Raw genomic sequence first — 21,788 nt, forward strand, 5'->3', positions numbered from 1 at the left:
AATTTGATTAATAATTATTTTGTTGCGGCGTCTCCCGTGGTCTTGTAAATAATGACTGTGGCACCGGTGCCACCACTGCTTGTCGGTTATCAGATACAGTTGCTATAGAGGATTGCAGGGATAGTGGGCTGATCAACCGTCTGAATAGATTCCTGATAGCTCTCCGATAAGGGCTAACCGTTAAAATATTGATTAGACAAAACAAGATAGCCGGTATTGAAATCGATATAAAATATATTCCACCCAAAGGTAAATAACGCAAATCCACACCAGCAACGATTGCGGAACTCGCTCCGACAGTAGGGAATCCGATGAGTCCAAAAAATGTTGTTCCATAGATAAATAGGGTGATCACTATACTTTTTTGGGCTTTTGTAACCCTCTCGGACACAATTCTTCGGTTTGTGTACAATGCGTAGAACACTCTGAAACATCTTATTATTTGAGGTAACTTCGAAATGTAGACCGACCGATATATTGTATAAAAAACTATCACAGCGAACAAAAAAAACGCCCAGAGCCCTTCTAGCAATAGAATATTCATTGGAATAGTTGCAGATTTCATATCAATTATATAAGGGGCGTAGGTGTCGATGACATATTGGAATTTTGGGTCTACCACCAGGATGTTAGATTCAAGCCGATGATGTTGACGGTCGATGGCCAGAAACATAACAATAGCGTTGAAAACAATGGAGAGGATGGTACCAGTGATCCAGACGGTGTTCACCCAGAACATGTTTCTGAAATTCATCAATGGAGCGCGTTTGTGAGTGTTCTGGGTTGGCAGTAAGTGCGCTCCAATGGTTGTACGTACAGTACCACCGCTCAAAAGGTTATGGCTGTTTTCAGCACCTAGTTGTCCGATAAACTCTATTTTGCATAGTTGTCAAGGCCCGAAGGCCCGGCCGGGCCGGGTCGGTAGAAAATTTTCAAGGCCCGGCCCGACCCGAAGGCCCGGCTTCAAAAAATGACCCTTTTTTTTCCAATTTTTTTTTCGAAATTTTTTCAATTTTTCATCGGAAATGTGACCATTTTTGACTATTTTTCAGAATTTCTTCTAATTCTGACTGATAGTAGAAAATTTGACTTTTTCGCGAAAAAATTCAAAAAAATTCAAAAAATTTGAAAAAATTTGAAAATTTGACTTTCGCGCCGATTTGCCCGGGCCTTCGGGCCGGGCCCTGATTTCGCTGAAAAGGCCCGGCCCGGCCCGGGCCGGGCCGGGCTTTGACAACTATGCTATTTTGTATTTGTTGGACAGAGAAAAAATAGCACATCATTTTTGTAGTTGACCATTTTTTTGTAGGGACACTATCTTGAAAGTTACAGGCTGTAAATGCTCGAAATTTTGTGAATGAGCAGTCGATTTCAGGAATTAACTACTTTGATGGCCTATTACTTTGAAGATAGTGTCCGTACAAAAAATGATCAATTACAAAAATGATGTGCGATTTTTGAAAATATTCGGATAATCAGGAGACACCGAAATACACTGTCAAAGTTGGTCATTTTTAACTGAAAAATACAAAATTGTACATATAAACCGAAATTCCTTGAATTTCTAGAATTACGAGAGAATAGCCAATAAGTTGGTTTCTGGATGTCTGGCGCGACCGAGACGCGCTTTTTCCGCTCGAAATCGGTCAGTTTTCATCTGGAAATATTGCAGTCTGGCGTGCCTTTGGCCCGTTTCTGAATGAAGTACGATCGGCTATCCGAACTTCCGAAAATCGTGATATCTGGCGTGCCTTTGGCGCGTTTTTGATAGATTTATCCCAAAAATATTGAAATTTCGAGAATTTTGCACCTTTCGCTGGTTTTTTGTCGAGTTTTCATTGAAAATCTCGAATTTTTCAATTTTTAAGTATAATTAGGCTAAAATTGACTAAAATTCCGCCAGAATCCAGGAGTTGAGTTTTAACAAAATCAATAGAGCGCGGTTGAATTTCAAGTAAACTGTTTCGTGTAGTTCACGTGAACTACGCTATCAGCAGTTCTCCGATGAGGTGTTGCGACTACCGTACCTATATAATTTTTTATGGGTAAAGTACGGTAGAGAGCCGTCGTAAATCGAAATTTCGCAATGAGAAACGCGAATGGATAATAGCAGCTAGACACATGAATAATTATCCCGAATTCCAAAAAAAAAAATCCTTACAATGTATTCTGCGGACTAATTACTATAAATGCATGATAAGACAGCTGGGATGATAGAACAAACGTGAACGGAGCTAACAGTAAGACCAAAACTATGACACAGATGATGGTGGAGTAGTAGGAGATTCTGGAAAATGTGGAAAATGCAAATACGCCCTAGTGACAATGTTTTTCTTACCTTATTGGGCCCACACAATAGATAATAAAATGAGGACTAATAACATATGGCTGGAAACCGAAACACACGTAATTAGAGATGATCGCAGGGAGAATTGTATTAAATATCATAATTTTCCGATAAGTATTGCTTAAACTCCTACCGTAATGCAGCAATATGAACATGGTGGAAATAAAAAAAATGTTGGTTAAAACCCCGATGGTATATAGTATAATACGGTAGGCAGTGAAATAATTTGTTTCGTGGAATTCGACAATGTCGGAAAGATTCGAATAGTCTAGTTGGGTATCGCAAAACATTAAACATTTTCTATGAGTGTCGAGGAATTCGAACAATTTTTCGTGTAAAGACATTGGTTTATTAAAAAAAAAAATATTTTGGCCTTATTCCATCGAAACAAGAAATTTAGTTTCACCTGTCACTTCCACGACTGCTGAAGTTGGTCGAAATAATCATTCTGAGTTGGTGTGGCCACAAGCTCTTTTCCATTCATTCCGAGAATTTTCGCTGGAGATTTGGTTTCAGGAAACATCTGGAAATTTAGCATTCTTATAAGAACGAACAAACCGTCTCAAAAATTTCGGATTTGTACATCCGGACATTTGGACACACAGACAGACAACGATTTGATATGGATGATTGTCGGTCTGTGTATCGTCATGACCGGATGTCCGCTGCTTTCAATTTTTTGGACTTTTGAACCTCTCTGTGTGCCCAAATGCCCGAAAACTGTGGTTTCGCAAATTTCTGGACATCCGGACGCACAGGCGGACATTATTGTTATCATGTTGGTTGTCAATCTGTGTATTCAGGTGTCCGGATGTCCCTTTGCAAAACAATTTCACGCCAATTCTCGGTAGAGCGTACTTGCTTGACCATTTTTACAATTCTAGCAAGTGCGCTCTACTGAAACCTCACGGTGTAGTCGACGATTCGAGTAGATCGAGTTCAAAGTGTACTCCACGTGGACAGACTTTGACTGATAACATTGTAAATTATATATTTTTATATATTTTTTGCTGAAAATTCAAAAAAAAATCGTCAAAAAAACGGAAGTCAATCGAAATTTGGGTTTTTGCTGAAAATAATTTAGAAAACACCAAAAAGATTGGTTTCACTCTTGATATTTCAGAAAAAAACCCAAAATTACGAAAAATCCAGAATATTTCATATTTTCGATATCCGGAATTTAGAAATTCAAAAAATCGACTTAAAAATGACTATAAATCACAATTTTTCAGTCAAAAATCGTCATTTTTTCGAGAAAACTAAAAACTGAAAACATTTCGAACGCCCAAAACTATCTGATTGTCCACGAGGACTACACCAAATCAAATTTTGAAATTTTTGTCATTAGAGCGCACTTTATACCTTTCTCCTCGTCATCTTATTAGCTCTGCACCCTTCTTACAACCGCGCTCCACCGTAGTGCCCTTGAAAACTGTCTCTGTTTCTCTGAATCTCTCAATTTCGCACCCAATTTTCTTTGATGTCGGTAGAGCGCGGTTGTAAGAAGCGTGCCGTGTTAATACCATCATGAGAATAGCTCACCTGCATCCAAACTTTATAAATTCGCTCCCTCTGACTCCGGTGAATCAGCATCACAATCCATGGGAAGGTAGTGAGATTTGCGTGCCAGATCTGGAATTTTTAAAACTTTTTTAAAATGAGTCATAGTTTTTGAGCCAATGAGCCAGACACCTCTTTTTGAACTACATCATTGAAGTACGTAGTCTGACACCAACTCACCAAGGAAATAACAAAAAAGAGCCTGGGAAAGTACGCGCGGTTCCCATCAAACAAAAGTCCAAACTGGAATGCCCATAGCAATCCGAAACACGCCAACTGGGAGATCATGTAGATCGCAGCGGCATACAAAAAACTTCGTGCGATTTCGTATGAGTTGTAAAGCTGAAAAATAAAAATTGGTCTAAATTCTTCAGTGGTGACTTATTTTCGTACATTATGTTTTCTCTTCAACGAGTATGTTCTCACGTCAGCTTTATATTTCACGGTGCTAATCTTTTTGGCGTAAAGAACAAACTGAAATGATTAATAAATATTTGAGTAGAGATTATTTTGATTAGAGACTAGCCTACCGGAAAATTGGCAATGACGAATAGCTGGAAGGCGATGAGCCAGAACGTACCGTACTCCCCTGGAAAGGATTACTGTAGGTTTTGCACCAGTTACCAGGTCCAACTTACCTTTTATAGCACTTGTATACACATAAGCCAGACCTGTGAAATTGGAGAACAGAAATCCCGCAATGAAAAAAATCTTGAAAAATATGGATCTATGGATATGCTCGAACTGGATAGACAAGACACGCTCAATTGTGAAAAACATCTGAGCGGCTAGGGAAAATGCCTCTGCATATCTATGAATACACAGCAAGATGGTTTTCAGGGGAAGCTCTGCACACTGAGCATCTTCATAGATTGTGCCGATTGATAAGCAGACAAGGGTTTCCACGAGATAAGAGACAAGCATAACAATCATAGAGATGGATATCATACCGAGACTTATTCTGGAATATTATAAGTTTAGGAATGTGCCACAGGACCGACTTTATTACAGACCCTACTTGTAAACCGGGCAGGCGCGTAACTCGCTTAGACCGCAATATTTTGAGCTGAAACCGCAATATTTTTAGACCGCAATATTTTGAGCTCGACGCTTAGACCGCAATATTTTGAGCTCGACGCTTAGACCGCAATATTTTGAGCTCGACGAGTTCTATATCTGTGACTTACAGGCCGTATGGCAAATCGTTAATATGCAGCGGGCCGGGTAAGAATACCTTTTTCGACATTTTAACGGGTTTTGGAACATTTCCCCGGCCCGTTTTAGCTCACTGACATAGAACTCGTTGAGATCTACATTTTGGTGTATTTTTAAGCTCATAATATTCATTTTCAAGCAAGTTACGGGCAGGCCCATTTGGCCCGGTATGATTTTTTTATTTGACAATATTAGTTTTGTCAAAAAAAGGGTTTTCGTTCGATCACTTTCTAGAAGTCAAAAGTCAGATTCAAAAGATTTTTGGTTCCCCTTCGCCCCAGGTTTCAGTTGACTAACTTCACTTTTTGTTTGTTGTTTGGTAACATGCAAGAATTTTTAGAAAAGTCACATCCTGTGCTTTTGATCATCTAGTAGGAACTATTGATACATTCTAGTTTTTGAAGAAGAAATGGAGACATTTGACATTTAAGTTGTAGTGATAAAACTAATTAGGACCTTGACTTTAGCAGTTGACAATTTTTTGATAGGTCCACTGAAATTTGAGATAAGCACCTTTGAAGACATGCAACATGAGAAACAGTTAGCCACCGTAGTTGCCTATCTTTAACGGCGTATATCTCAAAAGCTATGAGAGCTATCAAAACGTTGTCCACTACAAAAATGTAGATAAATTCAAGGGCTACATTTTTGTAATTGACAGTTTTTTGATAGCTATTCACACTTTTGAGATATGCGTCTTTAAAGGAGAAGGAGAGAGAGGGGGAGGGAGGGAGACGCAGAGAAGCGAGAGTGTCTGCGTCTCTCTCCGACCAATGTAACTTTCAAAGAATGTTATTTTTAATGTGATTTAGGTCTGTAAGTTATCAAGGCTTTGAGTTTTTAAGTCAGAGCTGGCTCATTTTCAAAAATAAGGTTTTGTATCCGGCAGCGATGCATTCGATATCATTCGATATCATTGGGAAGTTCACAATAGCCGTGAGAGATAAGAGAGCGCAGAGATGCCAGACAGTCTGGCTTCTCTGCTCCCTCTTTCTCTCAGCTACCGTATCTTTAAAGGCGCATATCTCAAAAGCTATGAGAGCTATCAAAAAGTTGTCAACTACAAAAGTGAAGCTCTACTCTTGATCTACCAAACCATTAAAATTTTAATCCCAAAAATCTATAAATACCTGCAATACACATCCATAATCCCTCGAAACACCACCAACTGTAGAAAAATCAAATGTGACAGTACACCAACAATTTCAACGACAAAGTGTAGAGAAAGAAGAAAATACCAAATCATGACTACCAAAATATTCTTTTTTGATGTAACAAAAAAACAAATGAGTAGAACCAGAACTACTCTGGCGCTAATGAAAATGAGAGGACAGAGTTGATGAAGCGAAAGGGATTTCTGGGTAGACAGGAAAGATGAGAATATTTTTTTGACTTCTATTTGAAAAAATACACGAATAAGTTCTGACAACGAGAAAGGAGAGAGTGGGAATGAGTTGGTGGGAAAATTGTCAAAACACGGAAAAAGAAAACGAAAACGAAGAAATGAAATCAAAGAAAACGAACGTAATTCATCACTGCTTGCACACGTCAAAAAGAAATTTGGTCTGTGAGGTTTTCATTTGCTATCAAAATAGTGTGTTCTGGAACATTCTAGGAGGGAGCAGCTGTATGCGGTATTTCCACAATTCATAATTCACTGCGTCGTCGTGTACATTTGATACGCAGCTCAACAATCAAAGATTGTTGAAGTTACAGAAAATTCTCGTGTTTTTCAAAATTTGCAAACCAGTGAGACAGTTAGCACCGATTAGCAATTGCGCTCCACTAGACATGTCTGAAAACTTGATTTCTCTGGATTTCAATTCGCTGTGCCGTCGTGGACATTTGATACACTCGCGGTCTTCCACGCATGCCTTCTCCTTAAAATTATAAAAATTATAAGAATTCTATCAAAATTCTTTAACTTAATTAGGGAAAGGAGTTGGGACAGACTGTAATCGCGTATTTAAAATGCTTTATTCAGCAGTCCAGAATCACAATCACATTTCATATTTACTTATCAATTTCCTCAATTCTTCCGGCAGCAATGTTAGCATCAAAGTTGGCCTTCTTCTTGGCAATAAACGCTTCATAAGCGGCTTGATCAGCTGGCGACTGAGTCTTGATGTACTTGTCAACCTGGTCAAGGAATTGATGGAACACGGAACGGACGGCTTCACGATCATTTTCCTCTTTTTTAGTGAGCTTCTTAGCTCCAAACTCATTGGCAATCTTCAGAATACCATCAGCAGCTTGAGCAGAGATTCCGGCAGCTGCCATTTCCGCTCTGTCTTCCGCGGCTGGAATTTTGTACATATGTATGTTATTATTGGGTAATATAGATCTTACCGTTAGGAAATCTCGGTGGAGCACTGTAAACAGCGAGAGTGAGAGCAGAGAGGGCGAAGAGTACCTTAAACATTTTTTGGATGAGTTGTACTATTCATTTATCCATTTTATACTTTTTAATTTTGTGACTAAAATCACAAGTATAACAAGTAATCATTTACCAGTAACCAATTAATTGAACATTTGAAATTTATGACTTCAAACACAACAAACAGTCTAAACAACAGTTTCATGAGTAATACTATCCAGCAGAGAACATTACAAAACTTTGTTTGCATTTGTGACCGCGTGAACAGAAAATCACAAATGTAGTAGCAAGATATGTTTGAACAGTTGTTTAGTAACTGTTTGTTGTGTTCGAAGTCATAAATTTCAAATGTTCAATTAATTGGGTACTGGTGAATGATTACTTGTTATACTTGTGATTTTAGTCACAAAATTAAACAGTATAAAATGGATAAGTGAATAGTACAACACATCCAAAAAATGTTTAAGGTACTCCTCGCCCTCACTGCTCTCACTCTCGCTATTTACAGTGCTCCGCCAAGATTCCCTAACGGTAAGATCTACAGTAACCAATTATAACATACATATGTACAAAATTCCAGCCGCGGAAGACAGAGCGGAAATGGCAGCTGCCGGAATCTCTCCACAAGCTGCTGATGGTATTCTGAAGATTGCCAATGAGTTTGGAGCTAAGAAGCTCACCAAAAAAGAGGAAAATGATCGTGAAGCCGTCCGTTCCGTGTTCCATCAATTCCTTGACCAGGTTGACAAGTACATCAAGACTCAGTCGCCAGCTGATCAAGCCGCTTATGAAGCGTTTATCGCCAAGAAGAAGGCCAACTTTGATGCTAACATTGCTGCAGGAAGAATTGAGGAAATTGATAAATAAATTTGAAATGTGTGATGTTGTGATTCTGGAACAAATAAATCATTTTAAATTGCGAACAGGCTAACTTGAATAATTCAGGAATCCAGCGTTCAGAGTTCCGGTAATCTGAGTTGTGTCTTCAAAATCCCGTATTCCGAACTCGAATTTGAGTTTTTAGATTCCAGTGTAGACTTTTAAAGTTCCGATTTCTGGGCCTCTCAATTTCGCGCACTTTTTTCTTCGGCTTTGGTAGTGTTTTCAGGCTCCGCAGTTCAAATTACAGATTTTGTATTCTTGGCTTAAAACTTAGAAATCTAGACTCCAGACTCTATATTCCAAATACCGAATTTCAATCTGCGGTCTCCTGGTTTTGACTTCTGGGTCCCACATTTCATGCATACAGTTCATTTTTATAATGCAACAAATTTATATTACAGTTTATCAGAAAAAAGTCACGACCATGCAATTCTCAACTCCCGAAAATGCTCCTGTTGTGTCGGCATCTGAGTAATATTCGTTCCATCTATGCTGGTAATACTGATTTTTGGTTAGGAAGCGGCTAAAATTTTAAGACGACTTGATCGGTGGGATAGTAGAAGGACCCAGGCAAAAATTGAAAAGTTTGAGTTCCAGAGCTGAAAATATTGAAAATATACATCACATTTTAGAAACTTAAAAAGCTTACCATATGCAAAATGAAAAGTGTCTTATAATAATCCGTTTTTGGAAACAGTAACCCCTGGTATTGCAGTCCGACAAATAGAAAAGTGAGCATTTGTTGGATAGCATTTGCTATAAGGGCGGTCACCAAGCTTTTAGTGATTTCATAAGACTTGTAGAGCTCATGCTTCCTAGCCAAGTCATAAAACTTTACATCCGCTTTATACATGCTACGACATGTTTTCTTGGTGTAGATCACAATCTGTAAGAAAAACAAATGTGGCTTCTTGAACTCATTCAGAACTTTTAGAAGATTCAGAACTTACCGGCCAGTTCACAATAATCAAAAAATGAAATACTATTTGCCAAACCCCATTAAAAATTTGCGAGTCATAATTATGAGCGAATGTAAAAAACAGGGCGAACAACTGCTCCACCAGTAAGACTCGATAGAAATATACCCTGAATTTTGGATTCTTGTGGAATTCTGGTGCTTTAATTGAGATGAGCCGTTCGATAGTGAGAGTAAGATGAGATTGCACTATAACCATTTGAAAATACTCTCGGATACAATAAAGCAAACGTTTTCCGAGTTGTTCAGTGCAAACTTTTTCCTCAAACATGGTTCCGGTTATCAAACACACCAAAGTTTCACAGCCATAGAATAGTAAGACGTAGACCATAGAGATGGAGAGGATGGCTATGCAGGTTCTGGAAAAAAGACATCGTATGTATGTACAGTACCGTGCAAAAAGATACGAACCAACTTTGACAGTGTTTTTCGGTGTCACCTAATTGTCCGATAAACACAATTTTGTATGCGCTAAATAGAGCAAAAATAGCACATAATTTTTGTAGTTGACCATTTTTTGATAGCTCCACCCACTTTTGAGATATATGTAGGCGTTTTTATTTCGAAATTTTTGAAAAAACTGTCCAACTTTGACATGTCCCCTTGGTGTCACATTGTGCTCCACTTGTCCCAAGTTTATATTTTTCTTGTAGATCAAAACAAGGGCTTCAGCTTTGTAGTTGACCATTTTTTGATAACTCCACCCACTTTTGAGATATGCGTCTTTAAAGCGAGTGCATCTAAGAGGAGAGACGCAGAGTCTCTCCCGGTGTCTTTCTTTCAAGGCGCATATCTCAAAAGTGGGTGGAGCTATCAAAAAATGGTCAACTACAAAAATGATGTGCTATTTTTGCTCTGTCCAACCCATACAAAATAAAATTTGTGGGACAATTAGGTGACACAGAAATACACTTGGTAATTTTTCATGATTGAAAACAGCCCTAACTTTTTGAGCGGTACTGTAAACAAACCTCGCACACGACTGTAATACCGGCTTCAGTACCAAATAATTGATAAGTAAGCATTGAGAAGCTATACCAAAAATAATAATGAGATATTGGAGGATAAGGAGGTAGTCCCAGGTCATTGAGGCAATTGGTGCTATGAATGGATCACTGCAGCTGCAAAAAAACTTTGGGCTTTGAACGTTTAAAATGGGCAGAATGTGTTAAGGTTCAAGGCGCGAGAAGGTTTTGCAGGAATTTCAGAAATTTCTAGTTTTCACCTGTTGCTATCTGAACAGATTTGTTAGGCACTGGAGTTCATTAGGCAGTGTTTGAAGGAGTACTGAAGTCATTTTTTTTATTGCAGATTCAGATACTTCAGACAATTCTATGAAACTTTTATCATGAACGCATATGCTAAAAATCACTCAAAACGCTAGAATTCCCGTTCTCCTGACTTAACAGGAGCTTTGGTGGAAGAGTTTTTCAGCGCGGCCGTGTAGTCCACTCGGACAAGATTCCTCACTTTTTCCAACAAATTTTCGTAGTATTTTCTTTTTTTTTAAATATAAATGTTGAAACTTTCAACTTGAAAGTATAAAAAACAAGGAATTAAGCAAAAATCTTGTCCGAGAGGACTACACGGTCGCGTGGGAAAACTCTTCCACGAAGGCTCCTTTCAAGTCAGGAGAACGGGAATTGTGGCGTTTAGAGCGATTTTTTGAAAATGCGTCAATAATAAAGGTTTCTTAGAATTGCCTAAAGAATCGGAATCTGCAATAAAAATTCTGACCACAACCTTCAAAGAATGAGAAAAACTTGAAAATCTTTGTTATTTTTCGTGAAAGTTTAGAACTAGTCACCATGCTTCTCTGTTTTGGTGACTCGTCAACAACCACTACCTGCAACACGGAAATTCCGTCAAACGTGAAGACTAATCAGAGTTGAGTGACAAACCTAACAACTCAGGGAATTTTGGGCAATTCGCCCACCGTTTTGGGCGATTTGCCCACCAATTGGGCAGGCTTGCCGCCACGATGGCGGCAAGGCCGTCCAAATCGAGGGCGAATCGCCCATTTTATGTTGTTTCTAGCGTGCGCTTCGCTTGCTCCCCTCGTGGCAATATATTCATTTTAGTGAAAAACAGAAGAAAATCTATGGATTTAATCAGCATTTATTAATTTTTTCAAAAATAAAAAATCAAAATCAAAAATATGTATGTGAGAAGAGTTGGTGAACGAAGAAAGGGTTAGAAGGAAACAAGTTATATATGAGTGGAGAGAACGGATGGCAGGAGGTGTTTCGACGTTTCATAATAACGAGGCGAGGGACCTGAAATGATATTTATAATAGTAGAATTCGTTAGTAGCAGCAGTGATCCTCGTCTTCGAAAAGATTTCGCTTTTCATCATAAAACTTGTATTAAGAGACGGTTTAGCGAAGGGAGACGTCGAATCATGAGCTGTCGTTTCCACTATAAGATAACTTACTTGAATGAGTCAACTCCATGTGGCTAGCATCAGAAAGTCGAAGTGCTGACAGTCAGATCAATAGCTGGCGGTGAGAAGTTCCGTAGAGAGACGGTTTTTATTTCCATCGAACAAGTGTTCTGAAGTCCCAAATTATTTTCTTCTGGATTAATAAGTTTTTTTCACTTACGAAGATCTCCTTTACTTTCGAATAGCATCTTTTCTGGGATTTTAAAAACATGCATTTGATAGAATAGTGTATTTAAAACGAATAAATTAAAATAATAAATGACGCAGCAAAAAATTTGATGATTTTCAGAGTGCAGTAGAGCGCATGTTTATAAAGTGGGCGAATTGCCCTACAAATGGGCAACTTGCCCTACTCCATCCTCACGCACACCCCCACTCCTTCCACCTCACCCTCGCCCAACTCTTGCCCAACCCTCGCCCAGTGGGCAACCTGCCCAAAGTGAGGGCAATTCGCCGAAAATAGAGGCAAAATGCCGGCAAGGCGCCGAAACCTCGCCTAAAATTCCCTGAGAAGGGAAGTCTTTGGTGACGCCACTTTCAAACGACCTATAAATTTGGCTACAGGAATTTTCGACTACAGGGAGTTCATTTCTGCAGTCAAAACCTGCTAAATGTCTCTGCGAGCCGAGTTACGAGCACTCAAACTTTTCATATGGTTAAGCCTGTTCACATGAAATTCAAAATCGTCGGTATATCCGCCAGTTCCATTTGTGTCCCCCAGCGGTTTACCCTGTGCTCGTACGTTGCAAAAATAAGAATATCTTGCGTATACTACTTGTCGATTCGGAATTCCATGTGAACAGGCTTATTCATATTAAAAGTTTGAGAGCTCATAACTCGGTTCAGAGAGACATTTAGCAGGTTTTGACTGCAGAAATGGACTCCCCGTAGTCGAAAATTCCTATAGCCAAATTTATAAGTCGTTTGAAAGTGTCGTCTCCAAAGACTTCCCTTGTAAGAGATTTTGCTTTTCTGTGATGACAAAAACATAACATTCGAAATTAGGACTATCAAAAAATCTCGTTCAGATCAATACAAATAAAGCTTACAATAAAATAAAAATTCACAAAAAAAGGAAACAAGAGAGAGATTTTCTGAATATAAATGTTATCTTAGAAGGAATTCGGTATTTTCCGTTCTAAAAAAAACTGACCAACTAGCAATTATTAAATGTGGTTCTGATGTTGTTCTTCTAAATGTTTCTCTGATGTGTTAACTCACAGAACTACCAAATATCTCGAGCGGGAACTCACTCAAAAATTTGGAAGTCGTGAAACCAGATTCAGAATCTTCAGAAACGACGTCAGAAAATTTAATGGAGCAAAAATCTTGTCCGAGAGGACTACACGGCAATGCGAACAATTCTTTCACCCAAGCTCGTTTAGAGCAATTTTTAGCCTATTCGTCAATGATTAAAGTTTATTACAAATTTCTGAGGTATCGGAATTTGAATCTGCAATAAAAAATATGACGTCAGTGTCTGAAAGTACAACCAGCATAAAACACAGGACAGCTGCAGAAACATGTATTACATCGAGGAGGATCAATGTTCTTTGCCGTTTAAAATGCAATAATTCTGGCAATTTCTGGATTAATTTTCGATGACTGCAAAGTCGAAGACGTGAGGATTCTGAATCACTTTTCAGATTTTGCTATGTACCAAAACTGACAGAGTTACACGGAGTTAAATGTTGTAAAAGGTGTTTGCGATGAAGTACCTAAAGTTTAAAGTACTGCATCTAGGTTTTTTTCACACTTCACAAAACTTTTTAAAACAGATTCAGAATCCTCACGTATTAAAATTTTCAGTCATAATAATGTATCCAAAAATTAAAGGAGGACTGAAGTCATATATTTTTATTTCAGATTCTGATACTTCAGAAAATTCTGAACAACTTTCATCATTGGAGCATGTGCTAAAAATCGCTCTAAACGCCCTAAATTCACGTTTTCCCGGCTCAAAAGGAGCCTAGGTGGAAGGGTTTTCCCACGCGAATATCTCCCTCCGTGTAGTCCTCTCGGACAAAATTATTTCTTTTTAATTTCTCGATTTTTCGATTTCTTGCTTTTTTCAACAAATTTTCGTGTTTTTTCTTCTTTTTTTACGATATAAATTGAAATAAACACGAAAATTTGTTGAAAAAAGCAAGAAAACGAAAAATCGCGAAAATAAAAGAAATAATTTTGTCCGAGAGGACTACACGGGGCAAAAATTCGCGTGGGAAAACTCTTCCATCTAGGCTCCTTTTGAGCCGGGAAAACGTGAATTTAGGGCGTTTAGAGCGATTTTTAGCACATGCTCCAATGATGAAAGTTGTTCAGAATTTTCTGAAGTATCAGAATCTGAAATAAAAATATATGACTTCAGTCCTCCTTTAAAAAATTTAAAATATTAGTAAAAGTTATTGCATTCCCCTTTAACATTGAAAGAGATATGCAAAAACTCTCTTAACCAATCGGTTTTTCGCGTGTCAGAAATGTAATGACTTGTCATTTTTTTGAGTTTTGATCTCGAGGGCAAAAACTGAATATATATTTGAAATCAGCGTGATTTCAGCTCTCCAATGATATGTGGCACATTCCATAACTCCACCGTCACTTGGAGGCCTTCCCTAGTAAGTACTCGAAAAAGTACATTGCCTTGACCAAAACAAAAAAAGCACATATTTTATTTTTCATGTTATCCCTTCCCTACTTATCACGAAAACCCAACCATCTGTAAAGTCAACCTGACCTATATCTCATCATCAACATCGGTCTTGCTTTCTGAAGTTTTTCACGCATCTCTGCTCAGCCATTGTCCAACTCTTCTCTTTCCTTCATTATTCTCATATAATGCAACAAGACACCTCTATTCCCTGGCTATTCTTTTTCATATTCCAAGTTATTTTATGCTTTTTCGGGCTGTTCTCTCAACTAATATTCATCAAAACCACTGCGTTTGATAAGAAGATTTATGTCACTGGAAGGGTTCACTTATTTTTCTTGTCTCTTGGATACCAATTAATTCTGGTGACGTTCTTGGGAATGACTGTAATTTGTCTGCACTATGGATCAATGTTCGAAGTTGAAGAGTGCCGGGAAGCCAGAATGATTCCTCTAAAGCTCCATAACTATGGGGAGTTTACGGTGGTCATTTTTCATTTGCTTGTTAATCTAGGTTTGTCAATAGTTCAATAGAGCGCACTTACCATTTCATCAATTTTCTTGTTTCAGACCGCCTGCTCCTCGCCTTCCGTCCATTCCGATCACAAAGCCGGGGCACCAAAGTTTACTTCTATACATCTATTTTTCTTTCATTTATTCTGAGCGCAGTCTATGTGGAATGGGCTCATCGTGAGTGGTGACGTAATCACAACCAAATTGAATTACTTTCCAGATGAGGACTTTCGAAAGTCCATCGCGTTCGCGTCGATATGTCTGGTTAATGTGATGAACTTGTGGGTGGGTTGAATTTGGAAATTTGAAAATTCTGGACGTTTGAAAGGACTAGTTTTTCTTTGGATTCTTAGACCAGACCAGGGTTTAGGCTTCGGGTTTTTACGTTACGCACCCGATGTTTTTCACACTTCGGAAAGGTAATGACTTGCTAGGGGCCCAAAATTTGACCCCATTTTTCTCAAATACCAGGCCTTTTTCAGCTTTCCAATGATATAGCTTCTTCACGATTTCTCGGGGCCTTCCCTAGTTAGGGTATCTGAGCTTTCTGGCAGTGCCAATCTGATGGTTCATATTGTACTAATATTCCGCGGCCATTTAGATTATCACGGTTTCTAGGCCGTTTCATAGTTTTTAGGCTCCATCATAGCGCCATAAACCAGCTACGGGTTATTTTGTATTGTCACCTCACCCAGAGGTCTTTCAGTCTCTGAGACGCTTATGCACTACCTAGAAATTTCTGGATGACCATGTGGTACCGAGATCCTCAAAGCCTTCCTTGCCGGTTTAAGAAAGGGTGTCTAGGTTTGATCGATCTGCTAGAAAATCCTATGCTGCAATTGTCTCTTTAAGTTCTTAGTCCTGGGCATTTTTGACCAACTTTGAGCCAGTACTGATTTCCTGAGAAGTCTAGGTGTTTTCGACTCCATTGAGTTCTCCAGGTCCTTTAAGCCTTTCCTAGTGCATCTCACACTTCTCCAGTCCACTCAACACATCTCTAATCAAATTTCCAGATAGAATTAAAACTCTACCACTACACCAGTGTTGTCTTCACCAACACTGTCGGTGTAGTCCCCTTGGAGCGCCGCTTCGAGCTATCCACATCTGTCTCCATGATCCGTTGTTTCTTACCCGCTTCTATATGCGGCTTAACGCTAAAATTCACAGTTATGGTATTCTTTACCGTTGTCGCAATACTGAAAGACCCAGCTGACCTACCGCCGTTTTATTTTGTGATGAATGTGGTAAGTCCATGTAGAAGTGATCAAAAAAGATGAAGTTTTTTAGTTCTGGAACCTCGACTGCACTTTGTTTCCATGGTTCTTTATTATATTCCACCCGAAGAAAAAACAAAAGTTGATGAGTTTTCTAAAAATCGAGTCGACTCGGAATTCAAGTGTGTCAGAAACATATCAACGACAAAAAACGCAAATGGAACATTTTAATCAATTCAAAGGGGTGTGGAAGATTGAAGGATAGAAAATTGAAGATTAGGTGGATTGATAACTACTAGTGATTCCGTTATTCCGTGAGCAACATAAAATTCCTTCCTTCTTCATATTATTCCGCATAATAATCATAAATATTGTGCTTAGAAAGCTATGAAGACTCATCAGAATCATAGAGATATTGTTGAGAACTGAAAATTTTCAACATAAGTAGGGAGCACTGGAAATTGAACTCACATTGATTATGATACCCGCTTGACACTGAGAATATCATATAAGATGCAGGTATACCAATTACAGAAAATGGAAGAAATATTTGGATGCATACAACAATAAAAAACTTTCGTTGGAGGGTTTTGGTACGATTTGATAGTTTCCTAGTTTTCAATACCAAGTGGTAGGCACAGTGGAATATAAAAAACGACGCTTCGAGTATGTATATAGCAAGGATACTAGATAAAACACAACTGAAGATGTATGAGTCTTCGGCAAGGATGAATAAGGGTAAGTTTGAAAATTCCGTGGAGGGACAGATGAGCCACTGGAATATGCAAAGAGTTGGAGTAGCCAGGAACAATCCCCTACTGATATGAGTCACTACGCAGCAAAATCATATTATGAGGGTTTCTAATCTAGACTCAGTATGCTTTTGACCAGCGCCATCTAAAGGAACGTTAATGAAAAGGAGCTTACACAGGTAAAGTGCGCTTCAACCGTATGCGGATGGACCAGGTTTCTGGTCCGTAACTGATCCGTTATGGCTATTTTCACGACTGGCCAGTCGCGTACGGTCCGTTTCCAAAAATCGCGAACGGATAGAATACGGCTCTGTACTTTTGCGCAGAAACGCAATTGTCTCGCACGCGGTTGGAATACGGATTCGCGTACGGATCCGTTATTGATGGCTGAGGTCTGAGGGACTAAAGACTGCACCCTCGTCCATCTAATTTTTTCTTGCTGAATTATTTATTTTTCTTGTTTGTTTTCTAATTTTGAGCTTTTTTCATTCGCGATCGTTCAAAATCTTGGTTTAAAAAATTTTACTCGCGTGAGGATTGCATCGGAAGCCGTCGATACATTTGACTTTCCATGGAATTATCCTAAATTTATTACTTTTCAGAAAATGATTAACGGCAACAGAAGGAAAAGATGGACGTTCGGGCCTCCGCCAGCTGCATAAAATGGATAAACGACTAACAATGGAAGTAAGTATCGCCAATACCAAATAATATTTTAATCAATTTTTTTCAGAAATTCGGCAGTTAACAAGGGAAATGGTGCAGAGTTCGAATGGAACAATGCGGTAAAAGGAGCTACAAAATTGTACCGTACTCTCAATATTCCGATTTCAGGGGTACAAGAACGGTCAAATCAGAAGTCATCCGCCGTCTCCGTCCCAGATTCGAACCTATTTTTGTGAACCTAATTATCCCAATTTTATGTGATTTTTATGTATTTATTCATGTATTAATTATGTATTTATGTATTAAATGTTATCTTTTTCAGAATAAACAAAATAAAATATCCATGTTGTATGGTTTGACTGGAAAAACCGGGGTTTTGTAGTAAATGAGAACAAAAATAGGATTATTACAATTTTTAAATTGATCCGAACCATTTCCAGCCCGCATGGTCCCCATGACGATTTCTGCAGTAAGATATACAATTTGGTCTTTTTCAGTTGAAAATTACCGATTTTAAGAGAGTATTACGGTATCACTGATTGTCCATCACAAACTAAATTATCTATAAACCATAGAGAACAAAGGTAGAACTTCATTTTTGTAGTTGACAACTTTTTTATACGGACACTCCCCAGATAGTTATGGTTATTTGAAGCTGACATCTCTCTATTTTGCACTGAAATGGGACGATTTGATGGAGAAATTACTTTGTCGATATGTAACTTGCTAGGGAGTGTCCGTACAAAAAATCTGTCAACTACAAAAATGAAGCCCTACCTTTTTTCTGTATGGTTTATACCAGAGTTGTCCGGAATCCGGAATCCCAGTTTTGGAAAAGCAGGATAAGGATGACCAAATTTGGATTCCAACGGATTCCGGCAAGATGCCCAACCGTTGCCTACTTTAAGAGGGTTTTCAATGAAAATGAGGTCTGTCTGTGTGCACGGGGTCTCCGGATGTCCAGACCAGTGTTGTCCGGAATCCGGATTCCGGATTCCGAAATTCCGGAATTCCGGGTTTTTTCGGCATTCCGGTTCCGGTTCCGGATTCCGGAAAATGAAAATTTTCATTCCGGTTCCGGATTCCGGAAACTGAAAAATGGCATTCCGTACAACTCTGGTTTATACATAATTTATTTTGTGGGACAATCAGTGATACCGTAACACCCTCTGGTCATTTTCAACTGAAAAATACCAAATTGTATATCTTACTGCACGGTACTGTAACACCTCCCAGTCTAGACCACCGTTCACAACCTGAATTACCTTCATAACATTCCTCTTCGCTTTCTCCTGATCTGGCACTTGTAACAAAACTGGTAGGATATATGAGAAACCCAAAATAATATTCACCACTGCAAAAATTCTTCGATGCACTTTAGACTCCAACTTGATAGCATTCCCCACTAAATGGTTTTGCTGGTTTTCAAACACAATTACCATTGAGGAACCAATTTCTGGAATAAGAATAAAACACTCTTTTATTTAATTCGGTTTTGAGAGTTAACAACTAACGCGCTATCGAGCCGAATCCAATGAACACTTGCCACGTCACAGGTATCCCTAAGTGAGTGAATAAGCCTAAAGGGTAGCCACCAACGACTGGTAGAATTAGAAATGGGATAAGGAATGTGTTAAGGAGGAGACTGGCAAATGTGCTCCTGAAGTTGTAAATAAAAATAGTATTAGAAAAGGGGAACTTGGGCTTACCAAGCTTGAGAATTTAACATTACCCATTTTGCATTTTTCAGTGTTTTTTCTGACTTGAACAATATCAGGTAAACACCGTAAAAGTTGACCGGCGCTGTCATCAAGGATAAGGAATATGAAAAAATCTGATGGAATTGTGCTGACTCATAATAGCTATGAAATGGGCAATTTGGGGAGATTGATGTCATGTAGAATATGTAGTTGAAATTAGTTTGAAAAGAAGGGAAAAAAGTTAAGGAAAAAAATAATAATCAAAAATTTGTGAAAAATTGCGAAAAATACACCTGTTTTTGAGCGCAAACTTGATTGGTTGTGAGTCAAGTCGTTTTGGCAATTATTATTTTATTTTGTTCATGTACAAATTGCCACTTTTTTTTGGAGTGGAAAGGATGTTGTTATGCCATGTTTGAACACATTTAGTTGAGTTTAGACTTATTGTGTAGATCAAATCAAGAGCTTCATTTTTGTAGTTGACAACTTTTTGATGGCTCTTCCAGGTTTTGAGATATGCGTCTTTAAAGATAGGACACTGTAACTGAGAGAGAGAGAGAGAGAGGGAGATCGCAGAGAAGTTAGAGTTTCTGACTTCTCTGCGTCTCACCCTCAATTTCCAAATGAACGTATATCTTAAAACCTATGAAAGTTATCAAAAAGTGTTATTTTTTTCGTCGAGTATAAAATTAAATTATTTCATTACCCCGTGCCATAGTGACAAATGCTGGAAAGTCGGCGTCTGATTAAAAAAAAAGAATTATTCGAATTTTGGCAGCCTCATTGATGGTAGTCTGTATGTTAGCTGGACTACTGTAGTATTTTCAAGATCAGCGCAAAAAAGTGTTTGTTTACAAGCAAATAGATGAAAATTCTTAAAATATTTAAAATACAAATTTTTGTTCAAAACAAAATGTTTAGTGCAAAATGCTCAAAGATAATCAAATCCTTCTTTCCCTCCAGCCGAGATCAAAGTTGATTGACCAAGCACCCATATCAATTGAGTAGAAACAATTATCATCGGTGTTTTTTCAATATTTTTGTTTCGCGTTTGATCAAAGTCTATCCACTCCCACAATCAGTAATTATGAATAATCAATTCCTCAAAAATTTCATTTCTCTACTTCACCCAAATCCAATAAAGTTAAATATAGGTTGTCTCCGCAATGCTTCTTGATTGAATCAGTGTCACTTTGAGGTTCCGTCGGATTCGGAGCACATGGAGCAGGTAGTTTCGGTAGTTTTCGTAGATGGCGATGGTGGCGACGGTGGAGAAGAAGCCGTGGATGCTCATGATGAGGAAGCAGAAATTGTTGGCGCCTGCAATTTTAGATATTGGATATGGAAAAAGGGGGGAGGGGGTGGCTCACTTTGATTATAGTAGTCTGTGACAATGGAGAACACGTAGTAGTTGACAGGGGCTGCCATGATAGCAAATGGGATCATGATCTGGAAGAAAATAGAGAATTTACAGGTTGCCTAACTGGGGAAAGCCTCTGACTGACCGTGGAGTTTTTGGGCGTGACCAATATCATTGGAAAGCTGAAATCACGCTGATTTAAAATATAAGTTCAGTTTTTGCCGTCGAGGCCTGGTATTCGAGAAAAAGGAGGTCAAAGTTTGGTTTTCACACGTCGGTAAGGTAATGAGGCAGCGTTCCAAATTTTAACCTCGTTCTTCTCGAATACCAGACCTCGAGGGAAAAAACTGAATATATATTTGGAATCAGCGTGATTTCAGCTTTTCAATGATATAGGTCACGTCTCCTAACTCCACGGTCACTCGGAAGCCTTCGTCTAGAAGCGCATTATAACTGAGGTGAGCGCGCTCACTACCGAAAATACAAGTTTTTTTCAACTCACCTGTATACAAACCGCATAAAAATACTTTCTTTTCAACCGCTTCGTTTTCTCTGAGACCGCATATGACTTTGTAGAAATACACAGATATAACGAGGAGTGAACAATAAAGAATAGTATCTGAACTGCATAGAACAACACGAGTAACATTAATGCCAACCCGATTGACTTTGCCTCAGTCGTCACTATTATGACGGGAAGCTCGAAAAACTCTTTTGTCGGACATGGTATCGTTTTGAGCATTTCTAGTTTCGCCCAGACCTGGTCGGGTATCCGTAACAAGGAGATAGTGGCTGATAGCCATGGGAATATGAGATTGATGGTGTAAAAAGATTTGCGACCTTTCTCTGAAGTTATTTTCCATGATGAGGTTACTGTTTGATTCTGGCGGTTTTCAAACATAAATACTATGGAGGAACCGACTTCTGAAAACTAGGAAAGTTCAAAGACTTAAAGATAATCGAATTGTGACCAACCTGCAATACACGCCACTGCTACATAGGTTTGAAGGAATGCGTTTATACCAAAGAACCGTGTGAGAATCCCCAGTGGTGTTCCGGATATAACAGGGAAGAATACATAGGGGATGGTGAGGGTTCCAAGCATCACGTCTCCGAGAAGACCCCTGGAAATGAAAA

General features: G+C 38.7%; 7 protein-coding genes across 7 annotated transcripts; 2 read left to right on the forward strand and 5 right to left on the reverse strand.

Annotated features, from left to right (window-relative positions):
- Nucleotides 1-7: 7 nt before the first annotated feature.
- GCK72_016695 (uncharacterized protein) lies at nucleotides 8-739 on the reverse strand (the record flags this gene model as incomplete). The annotated part of the gene is made up of 2 exons (XM_003092884.2): nucleotides 8-425; nucleotides 471-739. The coding sequence occupies 2 exons, from the start codon at nucleotides 737-739 to the stop codon at nucleotides 8-10; spliced, it is 687 nt and encodes a 228-aa protein (XP_003092932.2).
- A 2,017-nt stretch (nucleotides 740-2,756) lies between these two features.
- On the reverse strand, nucleotides 2,757-6,368 carry GCK72_016696 (uncharacterized protein; the record flags this gene model as incomplete). The annotated part of the gene is made up of 7 exons (XM_003092896.2): nucleotides 2,757-2,870; nucleotides 3,890-3,979; nucleotides 4,088-4,249; nucleotides 4,301-4,381; nucleotides 4,438-4,496; nucleotides 4,546-4,868; nucleotides 6,253-6,368. The coding sequence occupies 7 exons, from the start codon at nucleotides 6,366-6,368 to the stop codon at nucleotides 2,757-2,759; spliced, it is 945 nt and encodes a 314-aa protein (XP_003092944.2).
- Nucleotides 6,369-7,135: 767 nt separating this feature from the next.
- Nucleotides 7,136-7,544, reverse strand: GCK72_016697 (uncharacterized protein; the record flags this gene model as incomplete). Its single annotated transcript, XM_003092899.2, has 2 exons — nucleotides 7,136-7,422; nucleotides 7,472-7,544. 2 exons carry the CDS (start codon nucleotides 7,542-7,544, stop codon nucleotides 7,136-7,138), a joined length of 360 nt encoding a protein of 119 aa, XP_003092947.2.
- A 413-nt stretch (nucleotides 7,545-7,957) lies between these two features.
- Nucleotides 7,958-8,366, forward strand: GCK72_016698 (uncharacterized protein; the record flags this gene model as incomplete). The annotated part of the gene is made up of 2 exons (XM_003092889.2): nucleotides 7,958-8,030; nucleotides 8,080-8,366. The coding sequence occupies 2 exons, from the start codon at nucleotides 7,958-7,960 to the stop codon at nucleotides 8,364-8,366; spliced, it is 360 nt and encodes a 119-aa protein (XP_003092937.2).
- A 527-nt stretch (nucleotides 8,367-8,893) lies between these two features.
- On the reverse strand, nucleotides 8,894-9,556 carry GCK72_016699 (uncharacterized protein; the record flags this gene model as incomplete). Its single annotated transcript, XM_053731638.1, has 3 exons — nucleotides 8,894-8,980; nucleotides 9,031-9,267; nucleotides 9,467-9,556. 3 exons carry the CDS (start codon nucleotides 9,554-9,556, stop codon nucleotides 8,894-8,896), a joined length of 414 nt encoding a protein of 137 aa, XP_053580551.1.
- Nucleotides 9,557-14,827: 5,271 nt separating this feature from the next.
- GCK72_016700 (uncharacterized protein) lies at nucleotides 14,828-17,587 on the forward strand (the record flags this gene model as incomplete). The annotated part of the gene is made up of 5 exons (XM_053731639.1): nucleotides 14,828-14,960; nucleotides 15,017-15,136; nucleotides 15,180-15,244; nucleotides 15,973-16,203; nucleotides 17,528-17,587. 5 exons carry the CDS (start codon nucleotides 14,828-14,830, stop codon nucleotides 17,585-17,587), a joined length of 609 nt encoding a protein of 202 aa, XP_053580552.1.
- Nucleotides 17,588-20,435: 2,848 nt separating this feature from the next.
- On the reverse strand, nucleotides 20,436-21,756 carry GCK72_016701 (uncharacterized protein; the record flags this gene model as incomplete). The annotated part of the gene is made up of 4 exons (XM_003092879.2): nucleotides 20,436-20,611; nucleotides 20,662-20,740; nucleotides 21,154-21,575; nucleotides 21,627-21,756. The coding sequence occupies 4 exons, from the start codon at nucleotides 21,754-21,756 to the stop codon at nucleotides 20,436-20,438; spliced, it is 807 nt and encodes a 268-aa protein (XP_003092927.2).
- Between the last annotated feature and the right edge of the window lie 32 nt (nucleotides 21,757-21,788).

The sequence above is a fragment of the Caenorhabditis remanei genome, chromosome V (assembly GCF_010183535.1).
Source record: "Caenorhabditis remanei strain PX506 chromosome V, whole genome shotgun sequence".
Taxonomy (NCBI): Eukaryota; Metazoa; Nematoda; class Chromadorea; order Rhabditida; family Rhabditidae; genus Caenorhabditis; species Caenorhabditis remanei.